This window comes from Helianthus annuus, chromosome 9 (assembly GCF_002127325.2).
Source record: "Helianthus annuus cultivar XRQ/B chromosome 9, HanXRQr2.0-SUNRISE, whole genome shotgun sequence".
NCBI classification, from domain to species: Eukaryota; Viridiplantae; Streptophyta; class Magnoliopsida; order Asterales; family Asteraceae; genus Helianthus; species Helianthus annuus.
The window spans coordinates 179748030-179766084 of NC_035441.2; the positions used below are offsets into that span (position 1 = coordinate 179748030).

The 18055-nt window shown below is 37.3% G+C and overlaps 2 protein-coding genes across 3 annotated transcripts; both read left to right on the forward strand.

The window, feature by feature from the left end:
- Nucleotides 1-6328: 6328 nt before the first annotated feature.
- Nucleotides 6329-11232, forward strand: LOC110879866 (protein STICHEL-like 2). Of its 2 annotated transcripts, XM_022128397.2 has the most exons (9): nt 6330-6700; nt 6922-6999; nt 7293-8795; nt 8881-9100; nt 9194-9373; nt 9458-9652; nt 10144-10705; nt 10784-10841; nt 10969-11232. In XM_022128397.2, exons 3-9 carry the CDS (start codon nt 7347-7349, stop codon nt 11002-11004), a joined length of 2700 nt encoding a protein of 899 aa, XP_021984089.1. In that variant the 5' UTR covers nt 6330-6700; nt 6922-6999; nt 7293-7346; the 3' UTR covers nt 11005-11232. The 2 variants fall into 2 exon arrangements, with proteins under 2 accessions (XP_021984088.1, XP_021984089.1); XM_022128396.2 differs by lacking the exon at nt 6922-6999 and having other exon boundaries at nt 6329-6700; nt 10144-10706; nt 10782-10841.
- Nucleotides 11233-13814: 2582 nt separating this feature from the next.
- On the forward strand, nt 13815-16748 carry LOC110879867 (pentatricopeptide repeat-containing protein At5g50280, chloroplastic). The gene is made up of 2 exons (XM_022128398.2): nt 13815-14745; nt 15128-16748. The coding sequence occupies exons 1-2, from the start codon at nt 13886-13888 to the stop codon at nt 16440-16442; spliced, it is 2175 nt and encodes a 724-aa protein (XP_021984090.1). The 5' UTR covers nt 13815-13885; the 3' UTR covers nt 16443-16748.
- The last annotated feature ends 1307 nt before the right edge of the window (nt 16749-18055 follow it).

Here is an 18055-nt window from a genome sequence, read left to right on the forward strand (position 1 = left end):
AGGCTACACCCACTGCTGCACCATCCGCAACATCTGATCCATCTGCTGCTGAGCTATGGCATCTGTTTCAACCTTTGTTTCATAAACAAAGACAATATGCAGATCAACAGCATGAAGTTCAACTTCAAATGGTCAGAAATGTCATGGAAGCTAGGTACAAAGATACTCAAGCAGATATCAAAGCCATTAAAGCTCATCTGCTTCAAACTACTGGTACTGCTCCTCCTTCAATCATCTTTGTTGAAAATCCTGATGATGTCAAAAAGTGGGAGAAAACTAAAAGGAATAAGGGAAAAGAAGATGGTTTATACATGCCAGCAGATCGAATGTCCAAACTTGTGGTAGAAATCCCAAGACCAGATGGTTCCAAAAAGGTTGATGAGACTCAAAATGCATTTGCTGCATTAAAGGCAAACATGAAAGGATCTAAAAAGTTTAAGGAGGAGAAGAAAGTTTTGATGGAAAAAGAAGAGCAGGGTACTTCTAAACCTAAAAGAAGACAGCCTACCAGAAAAGTAAGTCAACACAAAACCACACCTTCCAAAACCACCAAACAAACTCCTCAAATTCCCAAAATTTCATGTCATCAAACCTCCAAACCAACAGATGTTAAAACCCATGTTGTATCAACAGTTGTTGGTACTTCAGTTGTTTCAACAAATGTTATCTCAACAACTGCCATCACTACTACATCAACCCACAGTCAATCCACTGTCATACCAAAAACAATATCACCATCACAAAATCCAGCTGCCAAAAAGCAGAAAACAACAATTGACACATCAACTGTTGTAGTGACCACAGTGGTTGGAAAACCAGTTGTTTCAACAGGTGTTAATCAGATACCAACTACTTCAATCTCTGCCACTGAAACCATAAATACACCACCAACTTCTCCAAAGCACAAAAGGAGAAAGATAACAAACAATGTAGTGGAAGATGACACTTCCCCAACTCTAACATCTACACAACCGCTGTCCCTTGTCACCATTCGAAACCCTGTTCCATTATCTTCAGTTCAACTCTTCAATCAAAACACTGCCATTGACCCTGCAGGAGTACAATATCCTCTAGATCTTCCAGCAGTCAGGGAGGAAATCAAATCCTTCTACTCTGAAGATGATCCTGAAAAGAGGAAACTCCCATCTGTTCAAGGTTATCCTTTGCCAAGAAATATAGAAGAATATCTCAAAATAAACGCCCAACAAGCAGAGGATATATCTAAAAGAGATACACAGGGAAAGTCTGACAAAGAGATTCAAACAAATTGTCAATATCTGCTCAGTAAAGTTAGAACTTTAGAGCAGTTCTCAAAAGTCTTTTGTCAGAAATTATCAGAAAAATATGATGAAAGCATGAGAACTTACTATCTTGAATACATAATAGCATACAAGAAGTACAGGGCAGAAAAGTATCAATACAAAGAATGGACCATCAGTGAACTACAAGAGGAGACAGTCAGAATTCAAAAGATGATTCAAGACAACGTAAAGCAAACTCCTCCGGTTTGGGCCAATTACAAGAAAAATGTACCAGAAAGGACCTTGAAACTGAAAAGAATGAAAGAAGAGCTGATAAATGCTGATTATGGGTCAAGAAAGCAGGTTACAAGGTGGAGAGAAGAAAAGGTGTTTGCTACCTACAAAACGTTGGAAGAGTTAAGGAAGAGAGGTCCCGCTGCTCCTAAAAAGCCTGATTATCCGGAAGCAGTGGTTCCAGTGAAACAACAAAAATTGTCAATCAGGAGACCCACTGCTCCACATGGTAGCATCCTTTATCAAAGAAGTAAAGAAAAGCAGATGGATGAATTAACAAAAGAAGACAAGGCCCAAGAAGATTACATCATCAAAATGGTTTTTCAGACATTTACAGAAGAGAAACAAGACTCAGCAGAATCTAAACTTTAAGTTTTTATACTTTAAACTTTAAGTATTTACTGACTGACTTATTTATTTATTTTATTTATAAGTCTATATAAATATAACTATAATCATCATTTATATTTGTTATGCATGGTTTTCTAAGAAATCACTCGTGTTTGCACAATCTAAACTTTAAGTTTGTTAGACATCTTTTATTAAGTTTGTTAAAATCTTTTATATTTACTTATATAGTTGTCTTTTAGCTATATAGTTGTCTTTTTACAGATATCTATATGTTCTGTCAATACGTGTTATGCATGGTTTTCTAAGAAATGACCCGTGTTTGCACACGGGTCTTACCGCTAGTACTATATAATAAAAGAAACCATTTTTGGGACACTTGTCATCATATTAGACCATGTCTTATGGATAATTATTATTTTAGTTTAATCTTTTCTAATTAATTATAGATAATTCTCCTACTAAATATTATTTAGTCTAATTATTACTTTTATATTTATCTATTTACTTAAAATTCAAATTTAGTTATCTAATTTGATATTAGAGTAAATTACGATTTTGGCCCCTGTGGTTATATCACTTTTACTCTTTTAGCCCAAAAATTTTTTTTTTTAACATCTGAACCCCTTTGGACCTCAACGTATTTTTTTCTAACTCTTTTGGCCCCTAAAAGTAAATGGATTGAGTTAGTGTTAGGGGCCAAAAGGGTTAGAAAAAAAGACGTTGGGGCCCAGATGTTAAAAGATTCATTTTTTGGCTAAAAGGGTAAAAGTGATATAACCACAGGGGCCAAAATCATAATTTACTCTTGATATTAACTATATATTTAAACGTTTTGTTTAGTTTGGTATCAAATAGATTTTACGAAACTTAAAATTAGATTAACTAATATTATTTATCATTTCTATATTTACAAGTTTTAAATAAGGATTAAATTTATTGAGACTTCGTTACATTTGCAAGTTTTAAATAAAGAGTTAAATTTATTAAGAATTCGTTAACAAATTCTACTACAATAGAATAATCTATGTATATCAATCTAAATATATATATCTATATCTATACTATAATATATAATAAAACATTAATGTGTGACACCTATCATTTATTGTATGCATTTATTTTATGATTTTCTCGCCTCGTTTCCAAACTTATCTTATATTAATTAAATAAATAAATGAATAATGAGTTATATAAAATTCATTTATTCGACCCGTGTAATACACGGGGTTATAACCTAGTACTAATTTAAATTAATAGGGTGATGTAACAATTTACGTTATTTTCAATTTAACTTAACAAGATATTTGTCAATCATACGTGCAATATATTATACACTTGGCACGATTTTTTTTAATTCTTGAAAGACGAACCCTTGACCTTAACGATTATTTGTTTAAGTGTGGTCTACCTAATGATACAAAAATAAACATAACTTTTTAACACTAGTTTAATATTATTTTCTTTAGCCCATAGGCCATGAAATTAGTCTACACCGTATAGGAATGGTCCTTCCTTAGACCATCCGTAGTGGGACGTGATTTTTAAAAAAAAATAAAAAAAAAACGTCCTAAAACGCCCCCCATCCATTACACTAGGCGTTATATTAGAAAAAAAAAATTCAGAAAATCACGTTTGGCGTTATTAAGAAAACGCTGCATGTGGCCAATGGGCATTATTCCCATGTTTGACTAGCCAATGATCATTTAGGTTGCTTTTTCCTTTTTTTTTAATAATTGGAAGGGGCATTATTTGGGCATTATTCTCACTACACCACTTTTGCAATAACGCCCCATGCTGACTGGACTGCCACGTGTCGGATAATGCCCCATGATGGGGGCATTATTTTTCTTAACCACTACACATGGTCTTAGAGGATGATCCGCTATCTAGGCGCCACATCACCATACTCTTGAGGATTGTCCATCCCACCAAATCAATATAAATGGGAGGATGATCCTACCCCACCATTTTACTTTTTTTTAACATCCTTTTCTTTAACATTTAACAAATAAAATAAGAAAATATTTTCATTAATATTAAACAACATTACATAAACTTAAAAAAAAAAACATAAACTTTTAAAAAAATCCTAATAACTTAAAAAAAACTTTAAAAAAAACCTAAGCATTAAAAAAATATTAAAAAAAGCTACTAGTCTTCGTCCTGCATGTGGTCGTCTGGTTCGTTTTGAGCGTTGTTCCAAATGCACTCCACCAAGTCCGTTTGTAGATTATGATGCGTGTACTCATTACGTAGAGAGAACATGTTCAAATCTTGTTGTTCCAAACTAACTGGAACAGAAATTCCGATAGACGCGTTTTCGTCGTACTCGCACATCGCTCTATCTTCGTCTTCAATGACCATGTTATGAAGTATGATACAAGCGTACATAATGTGTCGTAACCTCTTTGGTGTAGCCGAACGTGTTGGATGTTCAATGATATGCCATGTTTTATGTAGTACCCCAAAAGCCCGTTCAATATCTTTTCTTGCACCCTCTTGATACTTCACAATTTTTTTTTTCTTTTTTCGTCTGTCGGGTGCGGAATAATTTTAACGATTGTCGAGTACGTTGGGTATATTTCATCTGCAAGGTAGTAACCTCGCCTGTATTCCACCCCCGAAACCGTAAAACTTGTGCCTGGACCTGTTCCCGCCACTACATCGTCAAATGTCTGTGACTGGTATGTGATGTTAAGGTCATTAAGAGATCCTGTGACGCAACAGCCTCTAGAATAATAGTGGGATGACCATAATCTCCCCTAGTATACTGACCTTGCCAGGCAGTAGGGCAGTTCTGCCACGGCCCACGGCCAGTGCATGCAATCAATGATCCCGAGCATTCCTGGGAAACCATGTCTTTGTTCGTGTGCTTGATATAATTTTTGAACGTCGTTTGCGTTTGGTCTCCGCATGTATCTCTTGCTATATAATTTGACAACCCATTCGTAAAACTTGTGCAAACATAGACGTGCGGTTCTTTCGGACATCCTTAAATACTCGTCTAATGCATCGGGTGCGTAACCATATGTCAGTTGGCGAATGGCCGATGTACATTTTTGTAAATTAGTGAAATCCCTTTGCCCCCTAGCGTCGTATCGCAGTGTAAAAAACGGATCAGACTGGGCCATGCCGTCTGCGATATGTAAAAATTGTCGACGACTCATTCGGAACCGACGTCGAAATATCTCGTCTGTGTACACGGGTTCGTCGGCAAAATAATCGGCCCCTAGTTTATCGTGGGCGGATATATATTTAAAACGAAAAATATATCAAATTAATTATAAAATACATTTTCAAATTTAAATAAATATACGGAAAAAAAAGTAAAGTACCTTCTTTGTCTCGGTTTAATTTTGCTCGTCTAGTTAGCCGTTGGGACGACGCTTCATCATCCGTCATGAAGATCTGAGCCGAGTACATAATCATGTTTTCGAAAAATGCGTCATTCTCTTCCGAAGATGATGAATACCACATAGACGAAGAAGATGAAGAAATGGAAGAAGGTGAGGACATTGCAAATTTTGAGAGAGAGATGGGGTGGTAGTGGGTAAAAAATGGTATAAAAATGTTGAGTTTATATAAAAAGGGAAGAGTGTTTATAAAATGTGAGAGAGATATGAGATTGTAGCGGGTGAAAAGGTGTAAAAGTGGTGAGTATTTATAAAATTTGGAGTGAATTTGGTAAATTTTTAAAAAATGGCCGTTGGAATGTAATTGGAAAAAGGAATTTAATTTTTTTATTCAAACGGTCACAAGCCGCCTCGAAACCCACACTTTTTTGTCCTCTTCTGCTCCGTCTCAAACGTCTACTACTTGACGCTCAGGACGAGGACGAGGGGGGGGGGGTTGGTTCGTCGCCGGTCCGGGACGGAGGGGGACGTTCCCCCATACCATCTAACTTCTAACCTTATAGTCTAGTGGTATCTTTGTGTTGAGATAAACTTATGACTATTAGGTCATGGGTTCAATTTTCACAAGGGGTTTTTCTCAAATTTATTGGGTTTTCTCCTGAATTGATGTATATGCATTATTGCCTAGTGGAGATGAATATGATTGGGTGGTTACACTAGTGACACGATAATACTCTAGCGGTCCGTCAGTGATCCAAATTTGTCGTTAAAAAAAAGAGTTAACTTCCGTTTTGCTCCCTGTGGTTTGGTCACTTTAACGGTTTTGCCCCAATCATTTAAAAACGACCATTTCCCTCCTTAATGTTTTTCCAAATACCCTTACATTATACTTGAAATTACCAAAATACTTTTCCAGTTAATATACAATATGAATAGAGTTAGAGACGGGAAGCAAACTGAAGACATGATCAAAACAACAAGGAGAAAAAAGACCGTTTTAATGATTGACATAAAACCATTAAAGTGATCAAACCCGTAGGAGCAAAACCTAAGTTAATATTATTTACAACACAAATATTCCAAAGAGAGTTAGGGGGGAATTCAGAGTTCATTTCCAAATGCTGTCACCCTCTCTCTCACTATTCCCTCCCTGCATCACTGCCCTCACAGTTTTAGAGTGAGAATCTGACACCATCCTAGAGAGAGAAAGCTCGTGACTGCAATGGAGTCTTTATCACCCCTCCTCCTCCTCATTTATTACAACACCATTTATTCCCACCTCCATTACCACATTCCTCTTCGCAACCTCACTCACCAGTTCTTCTTCTTCTACTACTACCCATATCTTTCATCTTCTTATTCTAGGGTTAGGGTTTTTTAATTCCCCCAAAAGTCTTCACATTTCCGTAATCTTCGCCGGCTTTTAAAATTCCTGTCCCAAAACCTTCATATTATTCTCAGGTGCGTGTGTTTGTGGGCATCCCCATTTTAATACTTCCATTAATTTGTCGTTTCATACATTGTTTGTTGTTATCCCCAATGTCCTTCATTTTGAGCTCCGTGAACCTGCATTTTCTTTTTTGTCGAAATTACATGAATTTTGGTGTACTAATTTGACTTAATGTCATCTTTATTTTTGTTTTTCTTGTTGTTGTTTTATGTGGGCTCTGTTTTTGTTACAGGTGAAGAAGGGAATAATGTGGGTTTCTTTTACACCCTTTTTCTGCTGTCATTGTTGTTGTTCTATGATAATGTGAAAGGTATTCATGTTTTGCTATGTTTATTGTGTTCTTGTATTCCAGTTTAGGGTTCTAGATATGAAATAAATGTGACATATTTCCAGTTTTTTATTTCACATTTTAACTGCTAAATTGATATTCTGAAAATGGTCTTGAGTTAGAGTTGCAAAAAAAAAAAAAAAAAAAAAAAAAAAACAATCTTTGTTGTTTGTTATATGATGATGATCTGGTCTAGATTATTTTTTATAAGATATATAGAGATGAAAGTTTCTTGCTTTATGATTTTGAAATGAAATGTTTTCACCCCTTTGCAGGCTGGCAAGTGACTGTGTTGTGAGTGGGTAATAAACCGAATTAATTCGGAGATAATGGAGGGTCGTCGACATTCGGTTGATCTTCCTATCACAAAAACATTGATAGCTCTTCGAAGAGTACGGTCGCTTAGAGACCCCGACACTAACTCACTAGGCAGATTGTCTAGCTTTGTTGATAATATAAACTGGGAAACAACTTCTACTAACGAGGTTGTTCTCGAACAAGTAGATAGTTGCGTGCGTGAAATCGACAGCTTAGAGCCGAACAATTTAGGTTTGTTTAGGCACAGTGATGATCATGTTGTTGATTGGGAAGCGTATCATGGTCAAAATACGTATAAACCTAAGTCGGGATTATGTAAGAAAACCAATCAATCAGCTGTATGTGAAAACAATTACAACGATTTACCGTGCACAATGCCTACACGAGATTACATGGAGGGTATGGCTTCGTGTAACGAAGCAATGGAACTGTTTTTGGATCCGCAAAGACAAGATCATAATGGATTTAAACGAAGATCGAACCGTCGGAGGCATTATAAACCATCCAAAACCGTAGGTGGTGATATCATAAGTTGTGTAAGCAGTCCGTGTCTATCATTGAGTGACATTTCATTAGGTGGGTCCAGCTGCGGTTGCGGGACACCGTTATATGAAAATAAAGACGTTGATAATCAAGAAACTGATTGCGACGGGTGTGGAATCGGGTCGTGTTGGTCAAGTACTCCAAGGTTGCGGGAAATTGGCGTTTCTAAACACTACGGTAACGAAACAACTCCGTTTTCGGAGAGTCCGAGGTGTCTGAGTCAGAAATTCAGACCGAAAACGTTCGATGAATTAGTGGGACAAAACATGGTATCGAAATCTCTTTTGAGTGCGATTTCAAGTAAAAAGATTACGTCTTTTTATCTTTTTCACGGGCCTCGCGGAACCGGTAAATCATCTGCAGCAAGAATTTTCGCAGCCGCTTTGAATTGTTTATCACCCGACAAGAAAAAACCGTGCGGGAATTGCCAAGAATGCACGTTGTTTTTCGCGGGTCGAAGTCGGGATGTTCGGGAGCTTGATTCTGTTAGCATGAATCAGGCGGAAAATCTTAGATATCTTTTGAAAAATGCCATGCTCCCACCGGTTTCTTCAAGTTTTAAGGTTTTTATAATTGACGAGTGCCAGCTAATGCTCGGGTCTACATGGTCAACTCTTGTGAACTGCCTTAAAGAAGTATCACGTCACATTGTTTTCGTAATGATCACTCCCGACCTCAGCAAGCTGCCACGTGGCGTCATACCCATGTCTCAAAGGTTCCAGTTTTTAATGATTGGCGAAGCGGATATCGTTCAGAGATTGGTGAAAATTTGTTCAGAAGAGGGATTTGATTACGATCAAGCCGCGTTGGAGTTCATTTCTACACGATCTAACGGATCGTTAAGAGACGCAGAGATGACTTTAGAGCAATTGAGTTTGCTTGGGAAAAGAATCACCATGTCACTGACATATGAATTGGTGAGTGATTTTATATTTTATAACTTTACACTTGTTCTTTTGTGTATCAAGATTTTATTATTGTTTTCTTTTTGTACCGTTGCAGATCGGTATTGTTTCTGATGAAGAATTGCTCGAGTTACTAGCTATGGCTTTATCATCCGACACTTCAAATACCGTTAAACGTGCCCGGGATTTAATGAGATCAAGAATCGATCCTATGCAACTAATATCGCAATTAGCGAATCTTATTATGGATATTCTTGCTGGGAAATTTCACGATGACGCTTCTGAGGTTAAACGACAGTTTTTCGAAAGACATACTTGTAAGTATATTTTATCACTACAATATGTTTTCATTTCCCATATCATGTTTAAAAGTTCAAACCTATATTAACTACCTTTTTTGTTTAATTTAGCTGAAGCTGAATTGCAACAACTTAATAATGCTTTAAAAATACTATCTGAAACCGAAAAACAACTGAGAGCATCTAAGAACCAAACAACATGGCTCACTGTTGCGTTATTACAGTTGAGCTCCGCACCACCGTTCAACCCGAATGATTCAAGTTTGTGTGTAAGATCAGAACACCCAAGAGGTATAAAACTATAAATGTTGTACATAAGTTTAAAACATATATCATAAATTATTGATACTTAAACGTCTCTCGTTTCTATATTAGTTTCTGCTGACGAGAGCTTAAAACATCTTGTACTATCTCAATGCAACCACAACAATGGATGTGAATCAGAAATGTTAAAAGACAAAGCGGCACTTGAGTTGATATGGAGTAGATCTATGGAATTATGCAAATCGTTTTCGCTAAGTAACTTCCTTAAACGACATGGGAACTTAGCTTCTGTTTGTTTTCACCAAGGTAATGTTTTATTTTAGAGTAAAATGTGCTATTTTCGTCCTTGAGGTTTGGCCAGTTTTGTGACTTTCGTCCAAAGGTTTGTTTTTTCACATCTGGATCCAAAAAGGTTTGAATTCTTGCCATTTTCTCCATTAAGTCAGGGGTATTTTCGTCTTTTTTGTTAACTTCAAGGGCAATTCGGTCTTTTTCACTTTATGTACATGCATTTAATATACCCCTGACCGAATTCGATAGACCAAATTGCCCTTTAAGTTAACAAAAAAGACTAAAATACCCCTGACTTAACGGAGAAAAATGGATGGAGTTAACGAGCCGGATGAAAATGACAAGATTTCAAACCTTTTGGATCTAGATGCGGAAAAGCAAACATTTGGGCGAAAGTCGCTAAACTGACCAAACCTCAGGGACAAAAATGGCATTTTACACTAAAATCTTTCTTGTATCACATATGATGTAACTGACCCGAATTCTGAGATTGTTTTTGTACACAGGATTGGCTGTAGTTGAACTTGAATTCAAAAATTCGAATCATGCATCAAAAGCTGAGAAATCATGGAAACTGATTGCAAGTGCGTTACAAGCTGCATTGGGCTGTAATGTTGAGATCCGGATCTGTTATTCGGATAATCCAAAAACTAAGAAATCGTCGTTTAGATTATTCAGTTGTGCTAGAGGAAACAAGCTTTTGTCCAACAAGAACGGCAACAAATTATCTGAAAACATTAACAATGTCTCTGACGGTGGGTCCCATGGATTGCGTACTTGTCAGAGAAAAGAAGCAGCGAGAATGATAAGAAATAGTGATGGAAACGCATTGACTATTGATTTGTCTGGTCAAGAATTATATCGACAGCCATGCCGTTGTTTTCCTCGAAGGGTGAAACATCATAAGAAGATTCGTTCGTTAGATACATATACGACTAGTGAAGCAGACAACAACCTCGCTTTGCATGTTTCTGAGACGACATCATCAAAAACATGTTCTTGCACTGGCGGAACTTATGTCGTCTGTGGTTTATGCAAAAAAGTCACTTGTTGCAATGGGGTTGACAGGTCAGATTCATCGTTTTACTTAATTATATACTTTATAAGTTAATCACGCCTTACGTAACATGATTAGCAAACGCGCAGGCAGAAAAAGGACTCCAAAGTGCATTGTTGGAAATCGCCCATGTTTCCTTTGAAGAAGGTAATGCCATATTACATAATTTCTTTGTTTGTTTTATTAAAAAAAACATTTGGACATATAATGTTAACATGTTAGACAAACTATTAGTTAGGACGAAAGTTTTAACAATTTTTGATATTGAAAACAGGCGTGGCAGCTGAGGCTTCGGCCGCAAGGAGCATAGTCTGGTGGAATATAAAGGTCTGCCTATGGTGTAAGTATACAAAGTGATCATATACAAGAAGACTTCATGACCATTCTTAATGTTTTGTTGTTTATCAGGAGACTTGTTGTAGTATATTTGCTATGTTTAAGAAGGTTCAATGGAAAAATATGTTTTCGATTTGTATAACTTTGAAAGATTCTAATCCCCTTAATTGAATGCCCACATATGTTTTGGGTGACAATGTAATGATCCAAGTCCATATAAATGGTTTTAAATTCTTCTAAATAGGGATCGATAAATCAACTATATAATTGATCCCGCGAATGTAATAATGATTAAATATTTATCAATTCAGCTTTAGAAAATACTTTGCTTATTTTCAAATTGATCAAATATCATTTTATATCGTCTCGACTATAGCAAGTAGCATTTCCTGGAGCTATAACAACCTAGCAAAATCCCGCATTGAGTGGGAGAGATGTTGAGTTTATAAGAAATCGTTAAGTCTCAAATTTCTTCCGCCCGTGTTTGGGTGAGAGTAATTCAAAGATAAGTGAAGGCAAGTATGATATTGTATTATCTGGATGTTAAGAAAACAAATATACTAGCTTGTTATTTGATTTAGCAATTTTTGTGGGTGAATGAGATAATATTAACCGGATGTTAAGAAAACAAACATACTAGTTTGTTTGTTATTTGTTTAGCAAAACACATGATAAACCTTGTAGACTGTAGATGAATATCCCGAAATCCTCCTTTGGGCTGGCCCAAGTTCTTCGAACACTAGACCAATGGCCCATGAAGATTTATTAGGGTAAATTCTTCCTTCCTTCCTTCCTTCACCGTTGTATTTTCAGGGTGAACATCAGACCAAAGGCCCATGGCCATGATGTGTTTGGAAATTGGCTTTCACTTGCAAAGCTATTGGTAGGGGCTTTACCCCCAAGGATAGAGAGTGACCCCCCTTGGCTCCTTGCATCATACTCAAAATCAAATTCATTATTTATGAACAAGAAATTTTTAAAAAGGGAGTCTAAAAATAAAACAAACGTTTGTAGGTGGAAAACATGGATGTTAGTTGGAGGAAAATGTTCTATTGATGGACAATCGGATGTTTTTTAGTTGGGTTAGTAGGGGTGTGATATATTAACAACTTTTTGGCTCAATGACATTGACCAAATGGTGAGACGTTCAAATTCCATTGTAGGGTGTTTAGGTGGTCATATTATGGACATCGCAACCCATATACAAGGTTTTCCAAAATGTGTGTTAGCTTGCAATGAATGAAGAAAACGACGATTTTGTCTCTCTTTTGATTGTGTATCCCTACACACAAGTTACCGTGACCTATTCAAAGGGTTTGTTGCGTCTTATGTTGATGGTTTTAAAAACTAGACCAACTTGTCGGATTTGTTGAACCAGAGATCGTTCTTTTTTATCGGTTTTGGCATGTTCTATGCATCCATTCACCACTTGGGGAATGGGGTTGAACATGGTCATTTTCACACTGTTTGAAGGAACGGTTTCCCGTGTTGGAGTTGAACAACTTTTGTTCATGTCTGCCTCAACCACTATGTATCAAGACAAGTCAGACATATTCACCAACAGTTATATCTCTATCACATATATTATTTGTTGACAATATAATTACTAGAGGCCTCACAACTTGGTTCGCCAGCCAATATAGCTCTAACAACAAGTGAGTTTCATGATTTAAGGAGTAATTGGGGTTTTGCTTAATGTTTGTTGTTAACCACGTCTGTTTAAACTATAAATACATAGCCAAGTTTAGGGCTAAAGAGGTATGATCCCAAATCACAGATACACACGTGTCAGAGGGACCATACCACTTCACGCTAGCAGACTTGCCACACGAGAGCATCCAGAAGATTCTAGAAGGTTTTGGAAGGAAACACCTGGCGACAAGAAGATGCTCTCAATAGACAAAAAGGATGACATGTGGCACCAATAGCAGCACACCAACACGGACCACAACATCTTCAGGGGGCAGGCCAACAACCAATACAAAAGGACGCTGAGCTGGAGCGAATAACCCCGCGCCACGTCACCTCAAGGCCTGGTCATGGCAGAGGGAACATAAGAGATATTCCTCCTGGTCGGACAACTGTCAAACAACGGCTAGCTGGCAATCTCCTTCCCTCACAATTCTCCGGCTATAAATAGAAGACTCTACCTCCAGGTTTAAGGATTCAATTTCTTACTCTCATACTCTATACACACACTTATCCTCAAAGCGATTACTTATTCTCACGCCGAAGAGTGGTTACAAGGAGAACCCCCCATCTTATCCTCTTTGTAACGAGTCACCGGTGTTGTTCGGTTTGTAGGACACTTTAGAGGAATCCGTCATTTGGCGAGTGAATGATAGAGGCTGAACAATAAGACACGAGACGATCAGCTGTCATAGTCTAGTATTATCCAGTGTTTCATCAAGCGCTATGCATGGGAGTTGGAATACTATTGTATTGTGGTCTTTGAGTTATTTTTCTATAATATAATAAAGCTAAGATTACTCTTAAACGTGTGTTTGTTTTATCGATCTGTTTGAGTCTTACCGCATTTTAGTACGTTTTTTATGCTGCCAGTGTGAAGTTAGCCCCTTAGTAAAGGCATTTATATCTCTTAAATAAGAGGTAACTCGAATACATACGGTCCATAAGTTTAAGCCGGTTTGAGCATATACACTTTAAATCCGGTTCAAATGAACCACTACTTAAACAATACGTTAAAACCGGTTTGCAAACCGATCCAGTATAGTTTTCCTTTAAAACCCGGTTTTCAAACTGAACCGGTTACTCTATCTGATCTAGAGTTTCATTGACTCAATCCAAACGGTTCGAACCCAAAACCAGGTTTTGTGAACATTGGAGCTCAAACAATGGCCGTCACCCTCAACCACCATCCTCTACCCTCACCGTTGTTCACTCTCCCACCGTCCACCACCCCATTCCACCGTCATCTTCGCCGCCACAGAACCTCTCTATCTAAACCCACAAAACACACATCTCTCTCTGCTACTTCACCCCCAAATCAAAACCCTTCATCCTCAATCTTCCTCCCTTTTCTCGAAGAACAAGAACAAGACACTTCAGACTCACAAACCCCACAAAAAGATGAATTTATCACAGACCCAATTCATAAATTCTTCAAATTTCAAACTTCTTCTCAGTTTCCAGACCCCCCACATGAAGGCAAATTCACCCTCCAAAAAAACCGCCGTTCTTCTTGGCACCTCTCCCCATCCATCACCAATCAAGAACCCAAATTAAATCCCGAAGAGCCCGAAACTGAACCCGAATTAAATCCGGATGAATACGGAGAACTCGACATTGATGTTACTGAATCTGGAAAGGAATTTGAAGTGGGAATTAGTAGTGGGAGTGATTGTGTGAATGAGATTATTAAAATTGCTAGGAATTTGCAGGAGAATGTGACTTTAGGGGAGGTTTTGGGCCCCTTTGAAGGGAGATTGAGTGAGAGAGAGTGTGTTCAAGTATTGGGATTGATGGGTCAAGAAGAGGGGTTGACAATGTGTTGTTTGTATTTCTTTGAGTGGATGAGTTTGCAGGAGCCTTCATTGGTTACACCATGGGCTTATTCTGCCTTGTTTCCTGTGTTGGGAAGAGCAAGAATGGGTGATAAAGTGATGATTTTGTTTGATAATTTGCCTGATTCTGTGGAGTTTAAGCAAGTTCATGTGTATAATTCGGCTATCTCGGCTCTTTCGTATTGCGGGAGGTATTAGTTTTTATCTTTCGTGTTTATAACACATTTGTTCATAGTATTAGATTATCACTAGTTCATGTGTATGATACTATGATTCCATTATTTTGGCTCGGTTTTATCGATCAAGGTGTTCCTTTTTGACCTTATTGTCTAATACATTGCTTTATAGAATGTGTTACTTGTTAAGATGTATGTAAAACCAATAATTTGATTCTTGGACTTGCATCAATCACTCTTAAAACACATATCCAAACACCCCCTAAAATTAGAGATAATTAGTCGATTTCACATGTATCTCAATAAATTTGTTGTCTTAATGCTCATATGTTTTAGCAATGTTTATGCTAAGATGTATTTTTTTTTTCTAATTTGGAATTTCGGGATTTTGTTTTAGGTACGATGATGCTTGGAGATTGTTTGAGGCAATGGAAAAAGACAACGTTGAACCAGATCACGTAACGTGTTCTATAATGATTACAATCATGAGAAAAAAGGGCAACAGCGCAAAAGACGCATGGGAGTTCTTTGAAATCTTGAACATGAGAGGACTTAAATGGAGCTTAGAAGTTATGGGTGCTCTAATTAAATCGTTTTGTGACGAGGGTTTGAAGAAAGAAGCTCTTATTATCCAGGTAGAAATGGAGAAAAAAGGGATCGCTTCTAATGCAATTATATATAACACAATCATAAACGCTTATAGCAAATCAAATCAAATCGAAGAAGCCGAAGGTCTATTTGCTGAAATGAAATCAAAAGGAATTGTTCCCACCACTGCTTCTTACAACATATTAATGGATGCATACAGTCGAAGAATGCAACCGGAAGTTATCGAAAAATTGATGGAAGAAATGGAAGAGACAGGATTAAAACCGGACGTTAAATCGTATACTTGTTTAGTTAGTGCTTATGGGCGCCACAAGAGAATGAGTGACATGGCTGCTGATGCGTTCTTGAAGATGAAAAAAAACGGTATAAAACCGACATCCCATTCTTACACAGCTCTTATACATGCGTATTCAATCAGCGGGTGGCATGAAAAAGCTGACGTGGCATTTCAAAACATGTTACAAGAAGGGGTAAAACCGTCAATAGAAACCTACACGGCTTTATTGGATGCATTCAGACGGGCTGGTGACGCCGAGTCGTTAATGCGAATATGGAAAATGATGATTAAGGATAAAGTGGAAGGAACACGAGTCACGTTTAATATTCTTGTAGACGGGTTTGCTAAACAAGGTATGTATATAGAAGCACGGGATGTGATATGCGAATTTGGGAAAATTGGTTTTCAGCCAACTGTTATGACGTTTAACATGCTGATAAACGCGTATGCACGTGGAGGGCAAGAAGGTAAATTGCCACAACTGCTAAAGGAGATGGCTGTGCTACAATTGAAACCTGATTCGATTACTTATTCCACCATGATTTATGCTTATGTTCGTGTTAGAGATTTTAAGAGGGCGTTTTATTATCATAAACAAATGGTGAAAAGTGGGCAAGTGCCTGATGCCAAATCATATCATAAGTTGCGGTCGATTTTGGATGTGAAAGCCGCTACTAAGAACAAGAAGGATAAGAGCGCGATTATGGGTATAATTAGTAGTAAGTTGGGGTGGGTTAAGGTTAAGAAGGCAAAGAAAGATGAGTTTTGGAAGAACAAGAAGAAATGGTCATGGGATCGTGGGTCGGATACAGTTGGAAGCAGATGATTCAAGATTTGACCTTTCATCTTGTTTTGTAAGAGCCCATTAGGATGTTCGAAAGCCCGGCTCGACCTGCTTGAACATGAGGAGGCGGGTTCGGTCCTCAAAACATGGATTTAGTAAACAACTTTGTAATGGATAGTTTAATGAGGTGAGCTAGAGAATGGCTTTGACTAGTTGGTTCATAAGGTGTAAAGAATGTTTTGTTGTTTTATTACATACATAGCTTTGTAAAGAAAATGTTGTATGTGTTTTTTTGGGGATTATTGGATTAAAAGAACCTCAGCTGGAAATCTGAACATTTGGTATGGATATCTGGGTATGTGATAGGTATAACATCATATTTAAGCATTGTTTTGCGGGTTTTGGATGGGTATGGTGTTATGTGTCTAATTACCTAAATATGTTACCCGTATCGAAACCGAATATATTTATTTATATATTATATAATTATAAAAAAGATATAATAGATAGTTTGTTCAGTGTGTTGAATATGTTGAAACTGTTAGAAACTTAAAATTATTAAAAGTATAAAATTGTTAGAAATGTCGTTGAATATTTGATATTTCAAACATAGTTATCGATAGCGAATAGCGACAAGGTACCTATATGTTACGTAGCGATAACGATGAAATAGCGCTCGCTATTTCGTGTGTAGGGGCTAAATATAAACTGGTGAAAGATAGAAGGGGTTAAATGTTTAAATACACAAACTAATTTTACACTTTTTATGTAAAAATTAAAGTTTTAGGGGCTAAATATAAACTGGTGAAAGATAGAGGGGTTAAATGTTAAAATACCTAAAGTTATTTAACCCTAGAAGTGTAAAACACGCCACTACTGCATCTTCTTCCTGGTCACATCTTCTTCTCACAGGTTTCCGGCCAAAAAGCAGCGTCGGTGCCGAAATTCATCGCCGGAGGTCGCTATCTGGTCACTAAGAACCTTGCAGCGGCATATAGGCGCCACGCCACACTATTCGCAATAGCGCCCACTATGGATGCTATTAATAACTATGATTTCAAATTGATTTTGAGACGGGTACAAGATGGAGTTTTGTGTAATGAGCATTTCAACGAGTAAATTTTAACCAGATAAAACCATAAGCGGGTTAACCTGATACCCGCCGGTGTGCATGTGAACATAATAGGTACTAGTAACGGGTATGGCCTTATGAGACTTCACATGAGACACAATTATATAATTTTAGTAATTTAATACTTTTTCCTAAAAAGTCGTAACATGAATCCATTTTTTATCAATACTTATCATGCTAGAACCGAATAAATATTTTTTAACACATTCTTTTCCATGCTTGAACCACCCTTTATTGCGAGAACCGCGAGAACCAGTGTGAACACATGGCAATTTTGTAATTATAATATGTTTAATATAAAACATGCTCATTCCTTTTTTTGTCACTGTCCTCCATTTTAGGGTTTCAAGGGGTTTCATCAGTTCACAGTTTTCACAAGTGGCAGAGACGCATTCACGGTGGTTTCACGGCGGAGTAGAGGCGTTCATGGTGGTTTTCACGGCGGCGTTCACATATTTCACGGTGGTGGCAGTCGGCACAGTGTTTACGGTGGCATATAGCGTCTTCTGATTCATCAGGTATC

What these genes read in the sequence shown, in the direction of transcription:
- LOC110879866 (XM_022128396.2), top strand. Translation starts at nt 7,347, where the DNA reads ATGGAGGGTCGTCGACATTCGGTTGATCTTCCTATCACAAAAACATTG. An exon ending in GTTTTTCGAAAGACATACTT is followed by an intron (nt 9,101 to 9,193) that starts GTAAGTATATTT and finishes TGTTTAATTTAG; the next exon opens with CTGAAGCTGAATTGCAACAA. An exon ending in GTTGCAATGGGGTTGACAGG is followed by an intron (nt 10,707 to 10,781) that starts TCAGATTCATCG and finishes TAGCAAACGCGC; the next exon opens with AGGCAGAAAAAGGACTCCAA.
- LOC110879867 (XM_022128398.2), top strand. Translation starts at nt 13,886, where the DNA reads ATGGCCGTCACCCTCAACCACCATCCTCTACCCTCACCGTTGTTCACT. An exon ending in GCTCTTTCGTATTGCGGGAG is followed by an intron (nt 14,746 to 15,127) that starts GTATTAGTTTTT and finishes ATTTTGTTTTAG; the next exon opens with GTACGATGATGCTTGGAGAT.